General features: G+C 36.1%; 1 protein-coding gene across 3 annotated transcripts in view; it reads left to right on the forward strand.

Moving 5' to 3' along the window:
* The first annotated feature begins 7414 nt into the window (after positions 1–7414).
* LOC139117011 (uncharacterized) overlaps positions 7415–21813 on the forward strand; it is a 31224-nt gene continuing 16825 nt past the window's right edge. The window contains exons 1-3 of one of the 3 annotated variants that reach the window (XM_070679808.1): positions 7415–7546; positions 9032–10571; positions 18165–19031. In XM_070679808.1, the coding sequence (XP_070535909.1) occupies positions 9086–10571; positions 18165–19031 (2353 nt within the window). In that variant the 5' untranslated portion in view covers positions 7415–7546; positions 9032–9085. The remainder of the gene's footprint in view (positions 7547–9031; positions 10572–18164; positions 19032–21813) is intronic. The other 2 variants (XM_070679810.1, XM_070679809.1) reach the window with 2 other exon arrangements.

Consider the following 21813-nt stretch of genomic DNA (forward strand, 5'->3'; position numbering starts at 1 on the left):
CCGACAGAGAAATAAAGTCTATATAACACCAACGAATTCTGAACGTCAGGCGACACTTTGAAGATCCCCAGTGCCTCTGAGCAGGCCGAGACGAGTTAACTATAGACCCTGCACAGTGCTTTAATTGTTTTTTCTGGCCATGGATCAAACCTAAATCATTTTCTTCCTTCCCATTTCCCAAGTTTTAACCCTTCAATCTTATCTGTACTTAATTCCGAGTATTTTCCATACCTGCTAATCATTAAGTGTAGCAATCTGGTCTGTTAATGACCTTCCTTTCTTTACTGCCGTGTACTTGCATGTCGTCTGCTGATTGTATTTTTTGAATATTTGTGTTATTTACTTTAAAACGCGGCCTTCTTCAATACTTGAATATGCGAGAATTTCAACTACAATCAGAAAAAAGCGGGCCTGAAGGATGACATTCCTGTCTGATTCCCCTTTGTCACTTCAAAAATGTCGTTATCAAACCATTATTAATGATTGAACTGGTACAATTTGCATAAATTATTTTGATTCACTTTACAAAGTTTTTTTTTTCCAAAACCAAAATTTTCCAAAGCAGTGAACATAAAGTTGTGTTTCACAGTATGAAATGCCCTCACAAGTCTAAACACAAAATAATTTTTATGATGAAGTAAGGTTGTTGGTCCCACTTTGAATTCAAGCCGTGGCGGCTGTTAGTGAGTGTGATGGGTACTATACTGCATTGTGAATGTGTCAACGCCACTTCTTAAATCTATGACTCCCATTGAGTGCATCTGCAGTATACTATTACTGTGCTGAAACTTCCCCATAACGTTTTGTTAAATTCAATGGGAATCCCTTCAGGACCAGACGTTTTATTGCTTTTCATTGGCACATGTTTTCCGTTAATCCCCTTACAGTTATTGGCCTTTCACATGCCTATGCTTGTTGTTCTGTAATTTAAGAATAGACATGAATGGACGGAATCTGACATCGATGACCTACCCTTTTTTCGAAGACCATGTTATCGGAACAGCACAATTTTTTTTTTAGTTTGCCTAATCACAGTCCCTCGGACTGTGATACAATCACAGGAGGCCTCAGGCTAAATAATGAAAAGAAAACACAAAGGCATAAAACGAATAAACAAACGGCATACGGACGAAGTAAATGAAAAAGGCAAAGACAACAAACTAACAAACATACACAAGCAAACTTGCAAACAGAGTGGCCACAAATAATATACATGTAATCACCCTGATACGGAATGGTCCTCTAGTATTTTAAACGTTCGTCACCGTTTTCACAAGTTGTTCAGAAGTCTCACTGTTGCCTTTACTCTATATACTTGTCATGTGTCATGCTAGACTCTCTCACAGCTCCTCGCCTGCTTCACCTCTGACCATAATACCGCCCTCAGAAGGTGAGCCGAGCGAAGCTCGGCTCAGCGAGCCGGCGAAGCCGGCGAGGGGCTTTTAACATTTTTTTTTTTCGATTTTTTGATTGGTTGTCAAAACTCCACCCATACTTTTTCCATTTTGCCTGCCATTGGACCAGCTTTCGAGACAGACATGTCTTATGATATAAGAAGTGATATCGGTGTTGATAGCACACTGCTCAAATATCTGAGGCTTGTGTACTGTTACGCAATTGCCGAAATAGATACTAAAGACTGAATGGTTATATGCACATGACCATATGCTACAGAATCTACTAAGTTTTGACAGAAATACAAATTTAGTAATCAAGCACTGACAAAATTGCTGATGACTAGACAGTTGTCGATATTGACAGTAATGCCTATGGACGGTAGACCAATGAAATAGTAATTTTAACATGAATTATTGCATACTTTTGGACTGTTATGAAGTTGACATGTGTAAGAGAACTGAACCTTGGACCTATCTCACTCAGTGACTGGTCTAAATTTACAAGGAAATGTTATGCAACGGTTGCAGACAAACGTCAAAACAAAACCATCATGTATTATAACCAACACTTACAGTTCAGTAGACAGTTCTGGAGTATAAGACTGCCATTGTAGAAATAAGACATGTACATAATGTCATCATTGCCAAATTTAAAGTTTCCATCTCTGAGGAGAAGTAACTGTTACGAATAACTATGCACAGCTCTTTCAATAGTATTACGGTTGGGACAGTGAACTGTCGTAGACTGGCAAGTACAAAGGTCCTACGTTTAGATAAGGGGACAGAGTTGTTTGTTCTTCTTTAATTAATTAACTTCGCAGCTGCATCAGACTTATGTTTGACAGATAACGCAGCCTGTCAATTACGATAGGGGTGGAAACAGAGGCATAGATTGGGCCTCGACGGCGCCTAACATGTAATAGCATATGGCCTATCAGAAAAATCAAAAAAAAATTCGAAAAAACAAGTGTTAACAGCCCCAAGTTCCGCTACGCTATACACGGCTGGCTCAGTGAGCGCGCTTGTTAGAAACACCGTTGAGGGCGCATAACTGCGTAGCGAACGAAGGGGCTGTGAGAGAGTCTAGTGTCATGCTTGCTTTATGGTTTGCCTTGCAATCTACTCAATAAGATTCAGTTAATCCAGAACTCGGCAGCACGTGTAGTTTCTAGAACATATAAATCAGATCACATTACCCCTGTGTTGAGTAGATTACATTGGTTACCCCTGCAGAAACGTATTGAATTTAAGATTCTCTGTATTGTAAATAAACAAGATTAATTACATGGTATGGCCCCTGTATATCTTCAGGAACTATTAACCATTAGCTCTTCTGGTCGTGCCTTACGTTCTTCCGTTCATGGTACAAATATGCTCTATTCTTAATAATATTATAATAATATTTATTGAAATTTTTGCAACCAACCTACAAAAAGTTGGTGATTGAATAGGTACATATTAACCCTATATGCTCTATCAACTCTATATGCTCTATCAACCCATTTCTAATACAACTTTTTACGGTGACAGGGCTTTTTCCGTTTGTGCTCCACGTTTGTGGAATAGGCTGCCATTTTTATTGCGTTCATGTTGCTCTTTTAGCAGTTTTAAAGCTAATCTTAAAACACCTTTTTAAACAGTATTTTTAGATCTTTTTAGAACAGTTTTGTACTGCGCTTTGAGATGTTTTTACATGTAAAGCGTTTTAAAGTAATATATATATATATATATATATATATATATATATATATATATATATATATATATATATATATATATATATATAAGTATCAAAATACAGAAAGAATAAAGTTCAGCAGGCTGTTGGGTTAGTGGTAGGCTGTTGCGTAGATCCTTGGGTCGTATCCCTCAGTATAATTGAAAATATTTGGCAATTAGCATATATAACGAACTTTCAAAATTTTAGGATACGTATCTTGACTGACTCAGCCAAAATTGATGAAACTTTTGCAGATGTAATGATTTTTTCTGATATTTACTTGAAGGACTTGACCTTGAAAGTTTATGAAACTATGTGTATGATACAACCGTTTGATATATAATAGTGTTGAAAGTCTTTAGAGTTTGCACATTTAACAAACTTTTCTAAATAGGAATATAAAACTGGAAGGACTAGACCAAAGTTGGTAGAACGTTGCATGTATATAGATGATGCAATGCAGTGAGGCATATTTATTTAGCTCATACACACATCAGCTTATTCCTATTTTGCATATTAGAAGGACAGGTATAGTGCCCTCAACCTACTGTCTGCGAGTGACTGTGCGTGATTGTATCCGGGGCCTCAGTGTATTAGTGACCGGACAGTCTCTTCGGTCGGGGAGGATTATTAATGTGTGGGTGTGTGTGTATGTATGTGTGTGTGTGTATACATACATATATATATATATATATATATATATATATATATATATATATATATATATATAAACAAATTACTTCAAGTACAAAGTAATGAAATCTATTACTTAAGTTTCATGCATCCTGTAATCCTCAGATAAAGTAGATAGACTTCTATCTGAGGATTACAGGATGCATGAAACTTAAGTAATAGATTTCATTACTTTGTACTTGAAGTAATTTGTTTATTTACAACGCTCTGCTTAGCATCGAGCACTGTAATTTCCCACGAGGGCATCTGTATACTATATATATATATATATATATATATATATATATATATATATATATATATATATATATATATATATATATATATATATATATATATATATATATATATATATATATATATATTCTGCCAGGGTGTTTCGTGAAATTGTGTTCATGTCAGTTGTACTTTAGGAATTTCAAATTTTCAATTTTCAAGTCTGAATACAGTATTTTTAATGAGCTGTGAATGTATATCACCCTTATTTCGCACATCCAGATGTCCAGAACTGTTGTAAATAACTAAATTAATGTCATTCACTAATATCAGAGAGAGAACAGCAGCAAATAAAACTCTTCAGGGGGGCAATAAGAATGTTACCAGCCATCATATTAGGTGTTACATGTAATAAATCCATGCTTTGCTCATTGAATATCTATTTTTATTGGTTCAAGGGAGAGTAGCTGTATCTTTTGATAGCTTATCGTGATTTTGATTGTTTAAATTAATGCCCAGACTTCAATTTGTCAACATAGCATAAATATGTATAAAAATCAAAACAGGTCTAATATGCAGTATCGTTCAAGGTAATTATAAACTGCCAAGACATGAATCTTGGTCTGGACTGAAAATTCGGTTTTCATAATATATGTACGCTATTTCAACAAAACTAACACTGGGCATTGCTATGTACTTTCACCAAATAACCCATTCACCATCATGGTGGACCTCTACAGAGGAGAATAGGAGTGAAAAGGTTCAGATAGTACAGGACACTGTTTTGATATTATAGAACAAAAAATAACGGAGCTGCGTTGTCCTTGGCATAAATAACAACTAGAGCAAAGAAAAGTGGACTTTATTGCTTGGTTCCCATAATATCTCCTGAGAAACCCTTACAGCTAGTTTATAAGTTGTAACCAAATCTTGTGCATAGTGACCTTTACTTTTATCGTTGCAATCATTAAAGCACAACTGATGATGACAAAACTGCCTCTTTAACTAGTATTAGCCATGAAAATACTACTAGCCCGGGCCAGATTTTAAGGCTCCCCTGGTGTGGATGAAAAAAACCCTACGTTTTATTTGAAAACCTGTCACAGTAAGAAAAATAGTTGCACCAATCAATGAGAAAAATATCTTGTTATTTTTCTCTTTCTAAAATATGTCACTGTATCAATTTATTGTCACGTTGCTTTCCCATACTGCGTAACAGTAAAGGATCAGGTTTTTGTTAAGCTTTGTATATGAACTGCAGATTTCATAATGATGAGTTTACTTTGCAAAACAGACTTTCAATTTGCAAACACTCAGATATCTCTGATATAGGCCTTTAGTTAACATACTAAAGTTACACGTCCGAAGGGCGCACGCCGGGAAATTGCAACTGTCGGGTGCAATTCGTGGCTGATTATACATTTTATGCAATTAATAGCCCGTTAATTCAAAAACACACACTGATACCCCCTGGCATTATAGTTTCTTTTTTCAACTCATCGGTGCTTGTCCGTCCTTTCAATGTCCATCCGGCTATCCGCCATTGACACTATCAAATTAGGGAGCGTTCAGTTATTACGGCTGGGGTGGTGGGCAAAATCCGGGGGGGGGGGTGTCACTTGAAAACTGCAAGGGGGGGGGGCGCTCATGTATTTTTCAAACAGCTCAGAGGGGGTCACCTAATTTTCATAAGTATCCGTCCCGTCAAAAAGCAGTTTCAGTGTTCAGAAATATTCTGGGAGATAAAAATACTTCGCTGCATGATTTCATTTTTCTGAAGTCATTCAACTAAATCTGAACAAAAAGTATAATTATCTGTCACATGAACATCTTGCCTTGGCAACTCTGAGGTTGTCTTATTGTAAATCGAGCTCACTGCGGGCAATGAACAATTTCTATTACTTATATATTAGAGATATAGCAAGTTTTGTCAGGGACATTATTTAACAGTTACCTGTAGACTACTAGTACCATGAAAAGTGAAATTATACTTTTAGGTGAATTCCAATATCATACTAATTGTTGTCAACATTTGAACTTACAAATACCCTATTTGAATTAAGTACATTTGTATCAATTATCAAAGACCTATAGTAAAAGCGCAAATCAATTTTGATTGAAAAAAATTATTCATAGTTTTCTAATAGGCTCCAATGTATAGTGAATCAACATTTCGGTGAAATTCCAAAATCCAATTTCTTGCACACATATCAACCTTTAACGATCCTAGTCTAATGAATTATGAATTATCAAATAAACGTCTATAAATACACAGATTTAGATAGTTTTGAATTGGAAAAAGTATGCATAGTTTTCTCATAGACTACCATGTATAGTGAATCAACATTATCAACAGCTGATTATCAATTAAATCCAAATATCAAAATTTTGTAGGCTTACACATACTCTTGCGCAAAAATATTTCGATCCACCTGTATTTCTGCTCAATCAATTTGAGGGATAATTTCAAAATTATAGCAAGTCAGAAGGGGAAATTTGAACATTAACACCTTGTGACTTTGTTAGGAGGGTCATTAAAAATATGAGAATCTTTTCTTTATTCTGTCGACCCCCTCCCTCCAGAGGTGTTTGTGTGTGCAGCTTTACTGAAAGCAACGTGGGTTGGGGGTCATGAAATTTTTGTGGTCTTAAAAGGGGGGGGGGGGTCATCAATTTTTGGTGCAATGGGTAGGAGGGTTAACTTATTTTGACTGATGCGCAGGAAGAATTTGCCGGCCCACCCCGGCCATAATAACTGAACGCTCCCTTAGGCCCTAAGGCCCGCAGGGCTCTGGAATAAAACATAGTTATTTTTTTATTCGTGAAACAGTGTCAGAAACACTTCGTAGATTTACACGTGGCCTTCCACTGAATCACAGAAATGCTGTAGGTCCTAGGTAATCGACGGCACGTCACTGCCCATAGCCATTTCCCGGGCCCGCTCCCCTAGTAATTTTACGACTCGGAGCGACAGTCCACCCCTATACATTTTGTTATTTATGGCATTGACATTTGCAACAGTGGATGAGCTAGACTTACTTACTAGACTTGTTTGAAAATTCTTTGGAAATAACCTATGGAATTTGCTGGAGCTAATTATGAACTTTTTCACAAATTTAGGACTAGCCTATTCAGGCCTCATCTAGCCGCAACAACTGTAGGCCTAACTTACAGGCCTGCATGTAGGCCTATCGTGAATCGCAAATATTCGGGCGGTGTTGTAGCGTATATTGCGCCAACAGTGTTACACCTATTTATTCCGGAGGAACAGTTTTCAGTAATTCCCATCAAAAGGAATCCTCTCTTGGTCAGTGTACAATCTACCTGAGATGCCATCACGAACTCCGTTGCCAAGACATCCATCACTCAACATCGTGCGACCTCCCTCAATGATGACGTCATAACATGGCCGAATGTTAATAAGGCAAGGGGCTGCCGTGTGTCTCGTCCTCATCGAAAGCTGTCGTTTTCCCTTCGAAACTGCGAAGTTGGACCGTTATATAAGACAGAGACTTAACAGGTTTGTGGTTTAATGTTTGTTTTCGTGAAATTAAGGATGTTCAATGCCCTGGAAGCTCATTTTTAAAGACGGCTTGTCGGAAAAAACAACCCTCTCGAGTGTATGACTCTGTGAGCATAGCGCGAGATTCGATGATGGCGGAGCGAAATCCCGCTATAAAATGTAAGTTTTGCATTCGTTGTATTAAATCATTCGCGTTTTTTGCCTCTGTTTATTATTTTGAAACGCAAATTACACTTATGTACCACAGTAAAAAGACTTTATGAGATGTACATTTTCAAAATGTATTTTTACTTTCCATCAAAATACACCACACCATAGTTATTTTTTCCAGTATTAATCGATAAAACCGATTCTGAGGTCGTTACTCGTATGTCTACTTTTGTGATGAAATTTTTGAAGTAATTCCGCCATCAACGAAAGAGTTTCAAATAAAAAATGACCTTCAATCGATTAATTTTTTAAATTATTTAAATTTCGAAATAAGCTGTGAACCATTTTCTGATTCATCATTTCATGCAAACCGTGACATGTCCGTGAATCGCCTGTGAAGGTTGGCATTGAAAGGTGTGCTGTATGTTAAAGCAGAGTCTCTCCAAGTCTGTGAAGACCTTGTTTCACCTTGAATGGCCCCTTCTTTTCTTTCACTGTCGTCGAAGCTACTGACATTTATGGTGTCTTTAGAATATATTGCTCCCCGAAAGTTTACGTTTTTTTCACTTGCATCATCGTCAAGAATTTATTTGCCCAGAAATTTGAGTCTTGAATTCAGATATTTCGAGAGTCTTTTCACCTTCGAAATGTGATAAATGTAGCAGGCCCTTATAGCAATGACGTATGTTAAATTCACACAAAGATACATGCTAGCCGTGTACGATGACGACGGTGGATGATTTTCTCTCATGTCAGTATACCTACACAACTGCAAAATTAGAATCGGATGATAGGAATTAGGATATAAAATGTACCGTAAATACGTTTTTCTAGATGGAATATAGATGTTGTTCCTTTTGTAGGTGGACTATAATTATCTTATTGTCAGTGAATATGTCATTGTGGCGGAGTTAAGTTTTCATGATCATTTTGTTTACTTGTTTGTTTATTTTGCATCTCTGTAAGAAATGTCAGTGTGACTTCCCAAATCTCAGATTTCTTTATTCACAGTCTGTGCAGACATGTCAGAGAATTTCTGTGTGATAGATTTTGAGTGACAGGAAAAGACAAAAGCCTTATTACTCGACTCCATGGCCAATAACTGACCTAAGCAATTAATTTTCTAAAAGTGGAAAAGTTAGCTCCTTTGTTTTTAAAGTAATTTTTTATATTCAAAGCAGGGATACCTTTGATGTGCAATTTAATTTCTACTCAGTCAATAAAAATTTACAACATTACAGATGCAAATTATACTAGAGTAACAGATAAAGGAATGGATTTGATTCCAGCAAATACTATTAAAAGTCTTGTCTATTTTATTTTGCCATCTAGAAAGGTAACAATGGGTTGAGACATCGTGAGTGGATAGCATTATTGGGTTTTGCGATGCCTCGAAGTCAATTGAAGCCATGGAAAACGGAAAACGGAGACCTTCCGTACACAGGTGAAAACGGGTACAATCAGTTTGATCACTTGAAACACACACGGAGCAATCAATACGGTGACATGATTGGCAGCGGAAACATTGATGAAACGGATGAAAGGATGATATTTGAAGGGTCCCAACCCTTGCAAATTCCTTTTCCATCTGTAAATGGACCTACCAGCAGTGTGCCGTACACTTTGAACTTGGATATGTCAATGAACAATGACCTGTTAGACCTGTCTAAACCTTTGAAAGGGTACCCTCTTAGGAAAGGCGTCTCCAATATCAGTCTTGATAGCCTCAATGATAATTATATTGACTCTAATGACACCCTTCGGCACTCTTCACGGGAGACTTCTTCAGCAGAGGGGAGCCTGGAAAACCTGCTTGAGTTGAGTCGAGAAATCCAGGAATACCACGAGAACGAGGAATTTTCAAACTTTGAGAGATGGAACAACTACGTTAATCTTGCTAAGAGTCAGTGTTCCTCTTCCGGTCACTCGGATGATTTCCAAGCTGTCCAAGACGAAAACACAAATCTAGTGCATTTCAAGGATGAAGCGTCTGGTGCTAAATCTCCTAAAGGAGACTTCTCTCCTGGACAGCAAATGCCTCTGAACCCAAACTTTCACCTGCCGTTGAAAAGTAAGAGTATATCGGCACAAATTCACAACCAGCTCTACGGCCCCTTGATACACTCCGCACCTGCCGGGGAAAATGCGTCAAGTAACTCAACGATGAGCATAGCCACCACAGGTTCGTTGAGATCCGACGTCACCGCAAGTCCTGAGAGTTACGATATGCTGTACAGAAGTTTTGAAATCGCTGCCATGTTAGACAGAGAGGACAGGCAACAGGGCAAGACATTACAGCCGTCGGTTCCCAATATAGAAATGCTGTCGCCGAAGCTACAAAGGCTGCGGCAACAAAGTGTGGCCAGGCAGTCTTCCCCTCTGCCAAATTTCTGCTCTTCCGGAGACAAAGTGTTCAAACAGATAGAAAGAGAAGAGAAACCGGATAACGAGAGTCGGAAAGTGACTTTCGCAGATCTTGCACAACAGAGAAAGAGAAATGAACTTGAGAAGGAAGAAGTCAGACCAGTGTCACTTCCTGTCGTGACAGAAATTGGACAACATTGGACGGAATTACTGAGTTCAACGAGGACACCTGATTTTGTCAAGCAGGTTAGACAGCAATCTGAAGGCCTGTCGCCGAGAAGACCGCAATCACTTCCCATCGGACTGAGGCATGTTAAAAAGCCAGCGAGTCGACCGTTCCCGAAAGATGTAACTCCAGAAAGTTTCAACAGCTTCCGCCAAGAGGAACCCACAGACTGCATCACACCTGAACTTGGAGTTTCAAGAACATTCAGTGCACCCGAAGGATTGGAAAGAAACGAAGAAATACTAATTGAAGAAAAATGCTATGACAGTGCTGACAATCTTGGTGAGTATTTAACGCATATTTTATCGTAAATTCACATGTGTATGTTGACACATCATGATTTTCTGAAGTGACACCCCCTTCCCATCCCCCAGCTACACACCCGTGCATCCGCTTCCAACATCACCCATCTGTTCCCCCTGTAATTTGCATGCACAGTTTTGCACATTGCTATGCAGACAAAGTGTCCGTGCAGCTTTCATTGCAAAACAATGGTGTTGGTGAAAAGGGTTAAGGTACTCAACTGGCACAGACAAGCTCAAATGACCTGGGCAATAGTTGTAATAATACAACTATATTCCTCTCAATGACTTCGATGGTACATTATATTTCATTTGAATTTCTAGTGTGGTCCTTTTGGTAAATCAAGGTTAATAAAGCTGGTAAACATAGTCCTAAGTTACCCTCAAGAAAATATCACATACACAAACTATTACATTGTTTAGCAGAGAATGCACAAGAAAGTGACACAAATATATTGATGAACATATTTAACTAATGCTGGAAATCTTTAATAATTTGATATACTAATGACGCAATTGTAGGTTATGTAATATATAGAGGATTATGTCATTCAAGTGTTACCATATTCTTCCAATACACCAGATAGAGGGCATGGACTGACGTCACAGCTATAGGTGACCAGTGTTCTCACATTTAATAACCAGATCCCTTTGAAAAAACGTTACAGTTCGACACAATATATCGATGAATTTATAGATGTGTGTATAAATTGTGGACAAGATTTTAAACATGAAACAGCTCCAAACAAAAGCACTGATTTAAATGACCACTGAATATATTTAGTGTGAATTGGTGAACAGTGATTGAAGTAGATCTAGAATACCCTCCTTCCTAAATGCAATGTGTTTCTTTCGATATCCATAATCCCTAAAGTAAGATGAACTTGAGTCAATTGTCATGTTCTTTGGCACAGGTAAATTGTAATCTATTTGTATATTAACCTTTGAGCGCCAAAGTCTATTTTTGTCCCCTTAATAAAATAAACCGCTTGTCAATTTTTGTCAGATTTTTGTTGAAATTTCGCAAAAAAGCTGTAGCGGATGAAATTGGATGACCATTTGGTCCAAAATTATAAAAAAAATTACAGAGAAATTCATAAAAATTGGTAAAATGTTGCTCTAAAATTTTGGCGGGAAAAAATTAGAGCGCGTGAAATTATAAATACTCTTCTTCCACAGCAGCAGAGGATAAAGGATGATAATATGCAAAGCTCATTGATATCAGTTATCATTAGGAGGATAATAACAATAAACAAAATATCAAATGATGAAGATTTGAAATTAATAAATATGATGAGAACTGCAGCAATTATCTTTAGTGTAGTAGGAGCAGACAGAAATTTAAGTGATGAAGAATTGAAATGTATTAAATATGATGAGAAAATCAGCTAAATGAAAGCTTAATGGAATGATGCCAAATTATCCAGTAATTATTTCAGTGTCTTTTCCTATATTATGCTCTGTACACCCCAGTCTGGCTTCATGTACATGATTAATAATGCAGTAATTTTATGAAGATGCTTTGGCAAGCGTGCTAGATGAGACAAGCGGAAATGAAATCCATAATCAATGGTGTATGTATCAATGAGTCATCCACTCAAGGAATTACTCATTTCTTTCATTGACTTGGAAGTCTGGCTCATGTCTTGCCCAGTTCTGTGGATGCAATCAGATTACTTGGATATTTCGAAATTTGAAAAGCTCAATATATGTTTAATGGATAAATTCTATTTTGCCATCTTAAAGAATCAAGTTTATTGGTTTCTTTAAACGAGCAGCTTTTAATATTAGCAATTCAAGACCCGTGTAAATATGTAAGCAATATTTTGAATCAAGATTTTGGCTCATTTTTCAGATATGAGAGAGGTTTTGTAATTGCGTTTTTATTAAACCACAAATGTCATTTCAGGAAACAGCCAATAAGCAAAAATAGTAATGTAAAAAAGAACAAGAATCAATGTGATTCAGTGAATGCAGAGACATTGCCAAGTCCAATATATTTAATATAAATTTCAAGGTTCATTCCCAGACAATATGGTTGGGTGTAACTTTTCATAATAACTGTCAAAATATATTTTCATACAATTAGTACATTTATCCTCTCAGAAAAGTATGTGGAAATACAAGACTTACACCATGCTATGCAATAAATATACAGGTGTGTACCTGGTGTTATACACAATATGCAATGCTATCGTTTTTCAAATTAATCACAGTCCGTACTAAAATTCAGTTGTCAGCAAAAATATTTGACCACATAGAGACTGTAATTGATGATTGAACCACTTGTCTTTCCAACATAATTGTGGGAAGTGAAAAGGAAACTATATTTTACAAACAGAATCAAAACAGTTACAGGTAATTGAGCTTTAATCCTCAGTCCAAAGACCTTGATAGATCTTGTGTTTAAAGGCCAGTAGATGTAAATTTTGTTAATTTTCTTTGATATTTTTATTTTGTACGTCAGTTGCAAGTATTTGTTCTACTCCCCAGGACATGTTGAAATATCCCGCTTTAGCTTGTCAACACAGCGTCTGGATGTGTAAAATGCACTGTTATTGTATGCATTTGAATTCCACCGGTAGTCAAGACCAAAAGTCACTTGTCAACAATAACAATGCATTTTACTCATGTACAAGTTAGAGTTGAAAACCTGAATACCATAATTGTATCTCAACTCGCTTAGGGAGTAGAACAATAAACTGTTGTTGCTGTGAAAAACAAAATATATATATACAGTGATAAATCTTAAAAAGTAAGATCTACTTGCCCATACTGAAATGTATTTCATTGTGCCCTAAAGGTTATTATTGTCTGGTTCTCAATACACAATTCTGTTTTTTCAATTCAATTCAGTATTACTTTGTTCATCCCATAACAAGGTCACTAATGGCTACTTTCATATATACCGGGTATGATAATAACATTGCCGAATTTATTAACAAAAGCACTAATAACTTACACATCATTTAAAGTATACACTTCGTTTCAAATAAAAGAGTATTTTTTAGCATTTTAAAGTTCACAAAAAGGTACATTCTACGAAGTAATCTCTTGGAAAAAACATGATGAAAAATATTATAGTTTTGATTTTTTTATAATTAGGTCTCGCACAAAAAGTGATGTTGCAGTGCATTTTTTATTTTCATGTTTTTAGCTCACATGCAACTATATGTACTGATGTCTCCACAAACTACAGCAATAAAAACAAAACACAAACAGTAATGCCCTCATGCAACGGTAATGTCTTACATGCAGCAAGTTGACGACAGCGAGGTCACTGTTCAGAACTGTACATTTGGCGTACATGTAATTTATTGCCACGTGCAGAGCATTATATTGTCGTTTTATGTTTGATATTTCCTGCTAAAGTGACAAAAAGCTGATGTGGCTAGTTGATACAGATGCATGCAAGGGTGAAATAGAAATATAGCTTTTCTTTTTTGGTCTAATGCATCACTGAGCCAACCTAATTTTGCTGTAATGTAGAGCAGGTCTGTTCTATTTCATCCCACTCCGCTAATTATATGCAGGTACAAAACAGGGAATCTGAAAAAATGGATATTTTAAAACTTAAAATTATGTAGAATGACACACTAGGTCCAACATAATTGTGGTTTGTATTTTACAAGTGAAATTTAATATTCAAAGAACATGACAAACAGGCAAATGATTTTAGCAGGCATGTAAAGATCAGAAATGGATTTTTAATTTCTCAATTTCCCAACGTCATCAGAGATCCTCTCACTTTGAAATCTCCTATGGACAAATGTCATGTTTGCGGCAAGATGCCAAATTTTCCATTCAAATTTTTTTATAATTTTTTTTCTGAGTGACATTAGAATGTTCTGATGTAAAAGGCAATTTCCTGTCTGAGAAGGATATTTATTTCAAGGAAGACGGTTATTGTATGTTTGTAATACAGCTGCGGTTTAAAAACGTAGGTAACAAGTACAGCGGGGCTGTAAAACCTTACCTGGCCTCTGAGCGTTAAAGCAATTACAGTACGTCTGACACATTGAGACTTCTACTCATCTAATAAAATGTTTGTTATGTTGCCTGAATCATTGATCAGACTCAACTGTTTAGAATTATTTCAAAAATTATTTTTTACATTCAAGGATTATTTTGGGAAATATTGATCATCGTATTAACATTTTCAGGAAAAAATAAAATAATTTGGAGTACTAAAGGCAGTAAAAAATTTTTTTGGCTCAGGATTGTTTTGATGTACATTGTTTGACACATTGACCTGTATCATACAGTATGCCTCAAATTTGCTGTAACTTCAGGATCTCCTTGCATGTTTGGCCTCTTTCATAGAAAATTGATATTTTACTATAAAAAAAACCACCCACTAAATATGTATTTATAAGCTATTGTGGATGCAAAATTATAACCTGAATAATAATAGGATCTGTTTCCCATGTGTATAGACAGCAGAATTAGGTGTCAGATAACGTATTGTCGCATTCAAGAAAATTGTAAGAGAACAAAATAACAATCATCTCACTCTAAAGAACAAAACAGTAACACCAGTATTTAAATACCAATATTGGATAAAAAATCATTTCAAAATTTTAGCATATTTTTCATTGCTTCACCTTTCAAATCTTTGATAGAACATTCTCTGCTCATCATGGTCTGTCTTAATTCCAATTAAAAATTCATTAGCTCTCGAATTGCAGAGTTGACCTACACTATTTATATGACATAGAAATTCTAAGAATTTTAGAAGAAATACACTGAAAATAACCGAGAGTGAAATTCAATGATGTACTACATTGTCAGGAGCCATGGAATGGCGCAGCATACTTGAGCTGGTACATTTTTTATGAAGTATAAATTTGACCAGTGTAGGCACTGAGTCTGCCGCTTGCATTTTATTTCTCCCATGAGAGTTTTGTATTCAATGAAAATGCAACATTTCACCAGTAGTTATATCATCATTTGATTTAGATCAAAATAATATGTTACTTTGGGATTCTAATTACTCCTCGTTGCCACTGAAATGGTGTAAAACACAGTCTATTGAAGTTGTTGGTACTGTCATTGTATAGACTATAACATCACACCTGACATGGATGATAAAATTTCAATGGAAAGGACTAGAGCAGCGCAGCAGTGTTCAAATGAATTGACTTGCAAATTGTGCAGGAATCGTAAATAGTAATCAAAAAGTAATTCTGTAATTTACAAAGAAATCAATAGTTCCAGCTTGCGGAGTCTGATAGATAATTTTGAACAATGGTGCTGTGCATAATGGTTGGTGTCCCGTACATGTTTCTGCAGATCAGCAGACTGTCATCTGCTTTCAGTATAGACGTACATGTATTTCGTGAATAAATATAGAATAAGTTGTGCAGGCAGCTAGAAACCTGGCATTTGAATTAATATAGCGTTGTATGACTCCTGCTGAGTTTTATATTTTTATGTGGGTTAGAGGCTAGCATTATGTTTCAGGCCACCGTTTAGATTTCTAAAATTTACACGCTGTGGTTATCAAGCGATATCAATAATCATGGGTAGAGGACGTGTCATTCAACCTCAAAATTTATTGAGATAGCTCAAAAGGGAAAATCAAACAAATATTTAAGGGCCAGCATATGTAACTTTCGATCATTTTTCCTGTTTTTGTCGAATATCAACTACACAGCAGTTTAATTCTTATTCTAGTACTCCCCAAAGCACATTGAGATACTGTACACAATATTCAGCTTTTCAGCTCAGCCTGTATGTATCAGCACTGTTTTGAAAAACTATAGTAGGTTTGTCAACATGCAACATGATTTTGGGAAGTACTAGCAGAACAACAACTTCATTGATATGCAAAACAAAAATAGTGAAAAAAATCATTAAAAGTTACATCTACTGGCCCTTTAACGTACATATCAGTCCCTTAACGTAGAACGCTGCTCGGGGACAGATATTCAGACTCTCAAACTTTCACAATTCCTTCCTGATATACCACTTGTGGGGGTTCATTTTAAAGCTCTTGGTGTAAGAAAACTTTTTAACAGCTTAGATTTTTGAAATTCGTAAATTTATTTTTCTCCATAGAGTTAACACAAGGATGGCGGCCATTTTGAATTTTAAATATCGGTAAATCTTGGGTTATTTGTTTCTCTAGTACCAAAATTTGCACAGTATTTTTATTCTTGATTTTTAAAGAGAATGGTTCACAAGTTTTAAGATTGGAAAGTTTGAGCAGAAGTTTAAGTCTTTCACTTTTGAGATGCAATTACCTTGTGCCTTCCTTTCATTGCAACAAAACAAATCCAGATTTATCCCATCCTGTCAAAATATCTATAATCACAATTGAACAGGACTTATTTGGTCTATCTATACTTGTCGCATTCTTAAAATGAACTTCTGAGTATATTACAAGTAGATTAATTATGTACAGAAACACACCTCTAAAAATAAACCAGGAAGTCTGAAAAATTGTTGAGAATTAATTTAAATATCAGTTTGTAGGCCTATCCACACGTACATGTAGTATTTAGTAATACTAAAACCAAGAGTTCAATATTCATACACATTTTGAGTCCAAATCAGTGGTAGGTGAAAGCTAAATACAGGTATTGTTCAGCACCAATAATACTTTCGGTGTGTAGTAAATCGCTTCAAACATCAAAGTTCACAAGTTTTAAAAGGAACATTTATGATGATATTAAAATTAATTTTTTTGCCACCACCAGCTTTCAAAATTTTTCATTTCAAAATATGTTTTTGATGGGTCGAATGACCTGCACACTAAAGCCTGAAATCCTACCTGCAATATTCCAAGTGTCTTATAGAATGTAATTCTATTTACCTTACAAGACTGAAATTTGCTGATAGTGAACACAAGAGAAGACAGGAAAAGTTGATAACGTAATTCAGGTTCACATGGGCCTCCTTGAGCCGTGTGTCATATTTGGTTTTGGAAGGGGAAAATTAGTTGCAAATTAAGTATTGTAACTTAGTGAACATCACCGACAATGGTCACTCTTGTTTCAAAAACATGGTTACTGATGAATTCTGCTGGGTTTCCCAATCATGTTTCCTAGGTCTCCTTTAACCTTTTCACCAGCATGGTCTATTAAAGCCCAAATCTATTGTTATCAATGTTACATGCCTGCAGACCTGTTTATACATAGAATTAGGGGTGAACATGTTAAAGATATCAGTGCGATGATAATAGAGGACAATAGAAAAAGGTCCAGGTATCACATTTCCCAATCTATATACCTTATCTTCCTAAATCTCAGCAAAAAAACACTAAACATGGTAAAGGTACAACAAGCACTTTTACCATATGCAGTGTGGAATTAATTATGTCATGCATGCTCCATGTGTCTCGTCATCACAGTAATTTAGTCATTCCAACACTACATATTAATACAAATAATGCTTTTCTTTTGTTACATAATTGTAAAATAATATGAGCTTGTCGATCTAGTGCATGCTTATCATTATCAAATACACAATGAAATATATAGATTTAAAGGTGATAATATAATTCTATTATTAAGGTGCATTCCTATGGTAATTTGCTATTTCTCTCTGTCATTTCTGTCTTCTCTATCAGTCTTTTCCACTTCATCTCAAGCATCTAGAGCTTTAACAGAAGCCTGCATTGCTAACAATAATGGTTTCCATGGGAACGGTTTCATAGCCCAACGCACGATGAAGAAGATACCCCCTCTTAGCTTTACCACCAGCACAACTAAACCCAAAGTGTTGGAATCATTTGCGGTGTTTCCTAGCAACCGGGATGCTGGTTTCCATGACATGCACATGAATATGCAACATTTCTATCCGAGTGATGATGACGGACATGATTATGATTATGATGATGATGATTACAGTGACTATGATGATGAGAATTATTATAATTGCAACGGTGATAGTTTCCAAGTTGATGGAAACGGCGAAGTTCACGATGCTGTTTTCATGCAGCCAGTGAAACTCGGTTTGGTCAGATTTGACAGCCTTGAAGTTGAGCCGTGTGAATTAGTGGCGGTTGCAACGCAAACAGACGTTGTGACAGTCGAGGAAGGGACGCAGACTGCTAAGAAGTCAGTTAGAATCGCAATACCAAATCACAGTGATGCAAACAGAACTTCTGACGGCAAATATAAGTTGAAAACTGAAAAATTTGGAGCAGATCTCAGTAGACCGGGCAGACGAGAGCGACGAATTCGACACAGATCAGATGGAGATCAGAAAACAGGTATTGTGAAATCACCCCATATGCAATCTCTGTCTTCACAAGTTGACAATGATAATTCTGGTACAGTTCACCTCACAGCTGACGGAAACCGGCCTGTTAAAGTGAGACAGAGCCAGAGGCACAAAGTTTTGGAACAAGACTTACTGGGAGAGGTGGTCTATGTAAGAAACAAACCGCTGAAACCAATCCGTCAAGTTGATGCAGAATACAACATCAGGAAGGGTGAGTGTCAAACTTGTTTCTCTGAACACGGTTTTTGTCAATTGATCGACAGGACAGATATTTGGACACTCAAACGTTCCATTTGTTGGGGCTCATTTTAAAGCTTTGCTTGGTGTAAGAAAACTTTGCACTGCATCAGTTTTTCGAAAATCAAAAATTGTATTTTTCTCCATAGAATTAACACAGGGATGGCAGCCATTTTGAATTCAAATATTGATAAATCTTGGGTAATTTGTCTGCAGTACTAAAATTTGTATGGAGTGGCCCCAATTTTTATTCCTGATTTTGAAAGAGTATGGTTGAAAGTTTCCTTGAAGAAAATTTTAGCAAAAGTACTACCATTTAAAGTCTTTCACTTTTGAGGTGCATACTGCCTTTAAGAATTGTTAGGTTCTTTACTATTCAAACTATGTACATGCAGCTGCATGCAGTCACACTCTGTCCTCATACAGTATTTTATTATAAAGCTAGCTACCCTGGTAAAATAACAAGGAAAACCTGTTGCAGTTCACATGAAGTTCAAATCTTTGTCCTGTAATGTCCCAAGGATTATATGTTATTGTATACTGTGGCTCCAGGGTATTTCTTGTATACAAGTAATACCGCTTTTTCTAGTTCCATCATTATATACCATAGTCCATGAGCCAGACCCCCAAAATTGGTCGATTGGTACCATTTGGGTGGGCAAATTCCCCCATACATTTTCTGAAAGCCCGAAATCTGAACTTTCTGAAAATCTTTAGTGGACGTGTCTCAGAAGTAGCTTTCTGTCTCAAAAGTTGTTGTCATGGCAACCATACTAAAAATCTTAAAAGTTAAGAATACTATACAAAACTGACTATTTAGTGAACAGCAAAAGATATTTACATGATTTAATGACACATACTGGTACCTCACATTATGGCCTTTCAGTTGACCCCATGACCTTGAACATTCTGGGTCAAGGTAGGTCATGCCCATAACATCTCAGAATTTCTGTAAAATCAAGCATTTTTCACAAATACTTTTCTGCTACGTTTACATAACATATAATAGAAACTCAAAAACTTGCTCAACAATAGCCACAGATGTGTGGTCTTTGAAATTAGTATGTTTTGTATCAGGGATGATGTCGTTAGTGAGTAATTACCAAGGCAACCATATGTGTGTTTTCAGTTATGCATGTAGCCTATGAGCCAGACCCCAAATTTTGTCAATTTGCTTCCATTTGACTCGAGTGGGGAACAAAGCCGCCTTTTAAACCTGAAAATCTGAATTTTGAGAAAATCTTCATTGGACAGTTTGCTGAATACGCTTTCAGTGTAAATATTGTTGTCATGGAATCAGCATTCAAAAGCATTAAAATTAAGCATACTATGTAAAATAGATTATCAAATACACGACAAAAGATATATGATTGATTTAAGAATGCATATCAATAGTTCGCATTGCTTCTTAATTGACCCCATGACCTTTAGATTTGTAGGTCAAGGTCAATAGGCATTGCCTTCAGCAACTTAGAAATTGTTTAAGGTGGGATTTTTTTGCAAATAGCTTTGCAACATTTTGACCAAACCAAAAAGTACAAACATGAAAACCTAGTCAACTGTAAGAGCTAATGCGATCTCTTTAAAATACTGGTGTTTTTTATCATATACCTTGTTGACAGGGCGGCAATCACCATAGCAACCATCAACGCATTTTCAGATACAGTAATAGACCGACATTGGACATACCTTTGCATGTATATTAATGGTTATAAAATCATAACTTTTGTGTGCTAAGTACACAGCAATGTCAACTAAAGTCATATCGACAGTAAAAGAGGTCAAAAGGCAAATATACGTAAGTGTGTTTGATTGTTTAAAAACAAAATTTGGCAAAGTTTATGTTTTTGTTTTCATGATTTAAGTAACATGTTCACTTATCAAAAATGAGTATCTGTGTCGGACCAACGTAGTTAGTGGGAGATGATTATAAGTTTGTCAACGAGTAGACAACTAGTCTGATCTCAAGAGATACCGATATACTATAACTTTTTCCGGATATCATGTTGAGCTACCCTGTATCTCCAGATAAATGCTTTTGGTTGTTATTTTTCATTGGGCGGAGCTTAGGTCACATGGGAAAAGTTTTAACAAGAGGCCTAGCAGCCGATAGACTTCTGCTGTTATGTATTGCTTAAAAATAAAACATAGGGCCAAAGTCCCTGAAGCTACTATAGACATGGATACAAAATTAAGTATTTCCTGACTGTATGAAATTATCTCACTAAGGTCATCCTAGGGACCTGTAAACCAAATATTAAAGCTGTCTGACCAGCGGTTTTGAAGAAGATTTTTTACCAAAAACGCCTTTTTGGTGCTAATTTGCATATTTTCAACAATATCAAAAATTAATAAAAAGTTCTCAAAATCATATATTTTATCCACACAACAAATATCAAATCAGTAAGTACTGCAGTTCTCAAGATATTTGAGTGGACGGACGCCTCACACAAACGGACATACATCATACATACATACATACTGACAGTGCACGCCGGACAGATACCCATCCCAATAGCTTCTATAGACTATATTAGTCTATAGTAGCTAATAACCGAGAGTTAATTACATTCTGATTAAAGTAAACAAGACTTGCTTAAATCAAGATTTTCATCATAAAAAAACAGCATATCTGTCAGGTTATCAGTATTTTCATCTATTAACCAAGCACATTTTAACTTTCAAATTAACATTGTAAGTAAGTTCTGTTGAATAAGTTGAGACTGTACGTACTCAGAGAAAGCACACTGAAGAGA

This window comes from Ptychodera flava, chromosome 18, assembly GCF_041260155.1.
Source record: "Ptychodera flava strain L36383 chromosome 18, AS_Pfla_20210202, whole genome shotgun sequence".
NCBI lineage: Eukaryota > Metazoa > Hemichordata > Enteropneusta > Ptychoderidae > Ptychodera > Ptychodera flava.